This window comes from Palaemon carinicauda, chromosome 26, assembly GCF_036898095.1.
Source record: "Palaemon carinicauda isolate YSFRI2023 chromosome 26, ASM3689809v2, whole genome shotgun sequence".
In the NCBI taxonomy this organism is placed as follows: domain Eukaryota; kingdom Metazoa; phylum Arthropoda; class Malacostraca; order Decapoda; family Palaemonidae; genus Palaemon; species Palaemon carinicauda.
The window spans coordinates 55,789,103-55,794,307 of record NC_090750.1 but is presented as its reverse complement, the minus strand read 5'-3'; the positions used below and the strand labels follow the sequence as shown (position 1 = coordinate 55,794,307).

The 5,205-nt window shown below is 32.9% G+C and overlaps 1 protein-coding gene across 1 annotated transcript; it reads right to left on the bottom strand.

Annotated features, from left to right (window-relative positions):
• Positions 1 to 397: 397 nt before the first annotated feature.
• On the bottom strand, positions 398 to 3,501 carry LOC137619923 (flagellar assembly protein FliH-like). Its single transcript, XM_068350206.1, has 2 exons — positions 3,334 to 3,501; positions 398 to 1,105 (listed from the first exon to the last, which is right to left on the bottom strand). Exons 1-2 carry the CDS (start codon positions 3,499 to 3,501, stop codon positions 398 to 400), a joined length of 876 nt encoding a protein of 291 aa, XP_068206307.1.
• Between the last annotated feature and the right edge of the window lie 1,704 nt (positions 3,502 to 5,205).

Here is a 5,205-nt window from a genome sequence, read left to right as displayed (position 1 = left end):
CAATTTCCACTTTGTTCTTATATAATTATGAATCCTTCTTTGCTAGAGAAACGACTTCCACTTTGTTCTTATATAATTCTGAATCCTTCTTTGCTAGAGAAACGATTCCACTTTGTTCTTATATAATTTTGAATCCTTCTTCGCTAGAGAAACGATTCCACTTTGTTCTTATATAATTCTGAATACTTCATCGCTGGAGAAACGACTTCCACTTTGTTCTTATACATAACTGAATCCTTCTTCGCTAGAGAAACGACTTCCACTTTGTTCTTATATAATTTTGAACCCTTCTTCGCTAAAAAAACGATTTCCACTTTGTTCTTATATAATTTTGAATCCTTCATCGCTAGAAAAACGACTTCCACTTTGTTCTTATATAATTCTTAAGCCTTCTTCGCTAGAGAAACGATTCCACTTTGTTCTTATATAATTCTGAATCCTTCATCACTAGAGAAACGACTTCCACTTTGTTCTTATATAATACTGAGTCCTTCTTCGCTAGAAAAACGACTTCCACTTTGTTCTTATATAATTCTGAATCCTTCTTCGCTAGAAAAACGATTTCCACTTTGTTCTTATATAATTCTGAATCCTTCTTCGCTAGAAAAACGACTTCCACTTTGTTCTTATAAAAATCTGAATCCTTTTTCGCTAGAAAAACGACTTCCACTTTGTTCTTATATAATTCTGAATCCTTCTTCGCTAGAGAAACGACTTCCACTTTGTTCTTATATAATTCTGAATACTTCATCGCTAGAAAAACGACTTCCACTTTGTTCTTATAAAAATCTGAATCCTTTTTCGCTAAAAAAACGACTTCCACTTTGTTCTTATATAATTCTGAATCCTTCTTCGCTAGAGAAACGACTTCCACTTTGTTCTTATATAATTCTGAATCCTTCTTCGCTAGAAAAACGATTTCCACTTTGTTCTTACTTAATTCTGAATCCTTTTTCACTAGAGAAACAACTTCCACTTTGTTCTTATATAATACTGAATCCTTCTTCGCCAGAGAAACGATTTTCACTTTGTTCTTATATATTTCTGAATCCTTCTTCGCTAGAGAAACGATTTCCACTTTGTTCTTATATAATTCTGAATCCTTCTTCGCTAGAGGAACGATTTCCACATTGTTCCTACATCATTCTGAATCCTTCTTCGCTAGAGAAACAATTTCCACTTAGTTCTTATATCATTCTGAATCCTTCTTTGCTAGAGAAACGATTTCCACTTTGTTTTTATATAATTCTGAATCCTTCTTCGCTAGAGAAACGATTTCCACTTTGATCTTATATAATTCCAAATCCTTCTTCGCTAGAGAAACGATTTCCACTTTGTTTTTATATCATTCTGAATCTTTCTTTGCTAGAGAAACAATTTCCACTTAGTTCTTATATCATTCTGAATCCTTCCATGCTAGAGAAACGATTTCCACTTTGTTCTTATATCATTCTAAATTCTTCTTCGCTAGAGAAACGATTTCCACTTCGTTCTTATATATTTCTGAATCCTTCTTCGCTAGAGAAACGATTTCCACTTTGTTCTTACATAATTCTGAATCCTTCTTCGCTAGAAAAACGATTTCCACTTTGTTCTTATATAATTCTGAATCCTTCTTCGCTAGAGAAACGATTGTGACTTTGTTCTTATATAATTCTGAATCCTTCTTCGCTAGAGAAAGGATTTCCACTTTGTTCTTATATAATTATGAATCCTTCTTCGCTAGAGAAACGACTTCCACTTTGTTCTTATATAATTCTGAATCCTTCTTTGCTAGAGAAACGATTTCCACTTTGTTCTTATATAATTCTGAGTCCTTCTTCGCTAGAGAAACGATTCCACTTTGTTCTTATATACTTCTGAATCCTTCATTGCTAGAGAAACGACTTCCACTTTGTTCTTATATAATACTGAATCCTTCTTCGCTAGAGAAACGACTTCCACTTTGTTCTTATATAATTCTGAACCCTTCTTTGCTAGAAAAACGATCTCCACTTTGTTCTTATATAATTCTGAATCCTTCATCGCTAGAAAAACGACTTCTACTTTGTTCTTATATAATTCTGAATCCTTCTTCGCTAGAGAAACGATTCTACTTTGTTCTTATATAATTCTGAATCCTTCATCGCTAGAGAAACGACTTCCACTTTTTTCTTATATAATACTGAATCCTTCTTCGCTAGAGAAATGATTCCACTTTGTTCTTATATAATTCTGAATCCTTCTTCGCTAGAAAAACGATTTCCACTTTGTTTTTATATATTTCTGAATCCTTCATCGCTAGAAAAACGACTTCCACTTTGTTCTTATATAATTCTGAATCCTTCTTCGCTTGAAAAACGACTTCGACTTTGTTCTTATATAATTCTGAATCCTTCTTCGCTAGAGAAACGAACTCCACTTAGTTCTTATATAATTATGAATCCTTCTTTGCTAGAGAAACGATTTCCACTTTGTTCTTATATAAATTTGAATCATTCTTCGCTAGAGAAACAATTTCCATTTTGTTCTTATATAATACTGAATCCTTCTTCGCTAGGAAAACGACTTCCACTTTGTTCTTATATAAATCTGAATCCTTCTTCACTAGAGAAACGACTTCCACTTTGTTCTTATATAATTCTTAAGCCTTCTTCGCTAGAGAAACGATTTCCACTTTGTTCCTATATAATTCTGAATCCTTCTTCGCTAGAGAAATGATTTCCACTTTGTTCTTATATAATTCTGAATCCTTCTTCGCTAGAGAAACGACTTCCACTTTGTTCTTATATAGATCTGAATCCTTCTTCGTTAGAGAAATGATTTCCACTTTGTTCTTATATCATTCTGAATATTTCTTTGCTAGAGAAACAATTTCCACTTAGTTCTTATATCATTCTGAATCCTTCTTCGCTAGAGGAACGATTTCCACTTTGTTCTTATATAATTCTGAATCCTTCTTCGCTAGAGAAACGATTTCCCCTTTGTTCTTATATAATTCTGAATCCTTCCTCGCTAGAGAAACGATTTCCACTTTGTCCTTACATAATTCTGAATCCTTCTTCGCTAGAAAAACGATTTCCACTTTGTTCTTATATAATTCTGAATCCTTCTTCGCTAGAGAAACGATTGTGACTTTGTTCTTATATAATTCTGAATCCTTCTTCACTAGAGAAACAATTTCCACTTTGTTCTTATATAATTATGAATCCTTCTTCGCTAGAGAAACGACTTCCCCTTTGTTCATATATAATTCTGAATCCTTCTTCGCTAGAGAAACGATTTCCACTTTGTTCTTATATAATTCTGAATCCTTCTTCGCTAGAGAAACGATTCCAATTTGTTCTTATATACTTCTGAATCCTTCATTGCTAGAGAAACGCCTTCCACTTTGTTCTTATATAATACTGAATCCTTCTTCGCTAGAGAAACGACTTCCACTTTGTTCTTATATAATTCTGAACCCTTCTTTGCTAGAAAAACGATCTCCACTTTGTTTTTAAATAATTCTGAATCCTTCATCGCTAGAAAAACGACTTCCACTTTGTTCTTATATAATTCTGAATCCTTCTTCGCTAGAGAAACGATTCCACTTTGTTCTTATATAATTCTGAATCCTCCATCGCTAGAGAAACGACTTCCACTTTGTTATTATATAATACTGAATCCTTCTTCACTAGAGAAATGATTCCACTTTGTTCTTATATAATTCCGAATCCTTCTTCGCTAGAGAAACGATTTCCACTTTGTTCTTATATAATTCTGAATCCTTCTTCGCTAGAGAAACGATTTCCTCTTTGTTTTTATATATTTCTGAATCCTTCATCGCTAGAAAAATGACTTCCACTTTGTTCTTATATAATTCTGAATCCTTCTTTGCTAGAAAAACGACTTCCACTTTGTTCTTATATAATTCTGAATCCTTTTTCGCTAGAGAAACGACTCCCACTTTGTTCTTATAGAATTCTGAATCCTTCATCGCTAGAAAAACGATTTCCACTTTGTTCTTATATAATTTTGAATCATTCTTCGCTAGAGAAACAACTTCCATTTTGTTCTTATATAATTCTGAATCCTTCTTCGCTAGGAAAACAACTTCCACTTTGTTATTATATAAATCTGAATCCTTCTTCACTAGAGAAACGACTTCCACTTTGTTCTTATATAATTCTTAAGCCTTTTTCGCTAGAGAAACGATTTCCACTTTGTTCTTATATAATTCTGAATCCTTCTTCGCTAGTGAAACAATTTCCACTTTGTTCCTATATAATTCTAAATCCTTCTTCGCTAGAGAAACGACTTCCACTTTGTTCTTATATAATTCTGAATCTTTCTTCGCCAGAGAAACGATTTCCTCTTTGTTCTCATATATTTCTGAATCCTTCTTTGCTAGAGAAACGATTTCCAGTTTGTTCTTATTTAATTCTGAATCCTTCTTTGCTAGAGAAACGACTTCCACTTTGTTCTCATATATTTCCGAATCCTTCTTCGCTAGAGAAATGACTTCCACATTGTTCTTATATAATTCTGAGTCCTTTTTCGCTAGAGAAACGATTTCCACTTTGTTTTTATATAATTATGAATCCTTCTTCGCTAGAGAAACGATTTTCACTTTGTTCTTACATAATTCTGAATCCTTCTTCGCTAGAGAAACGACTTTTACTTTTTCTTATATAATTCTGAATCCTTCTTCGTTAGAGAAACGATTTCCACTGTTGTTATATAATTCTGAATCCTTTTTCGCTAGAGAAACGATTCCCACTTTGTTCTTATATAATTCTGAATCCTTCTTCGCTAGAGAAACGATTTCCACTTTGTTCCTATATTATTCTGAATCCTTCTTCGCTAGATAAACAATTTCCATTTTGTTCTTATGTAATTCTGAATCCTTCTTCGCTAGAGAAATGATTTCGACTTTGTTCTTATATAATTCTGAATCCTTCTTCGCTAGAGATACAATTTCCACTTTGTTCTTACATAATTCTGAATCCTTCTTCGCTAGAGAAATGATTTCCACTTTGTTCTTATATAATTCTGAACCCTTCTTCGCTAGAAAAACGATCTCCACTTTGTTCTTATATAATTCTGAATCCTTCATCGCTAGAAAAACGATTCCACTTTGTTCTTATATAATTGTGAATCCTTCTTTGCTAGAGAAACGACTTCCACTTTGTTCTTATATAATACATAATCCTTCTTCGCTAGAGAAATGATTCCACTTTGTTC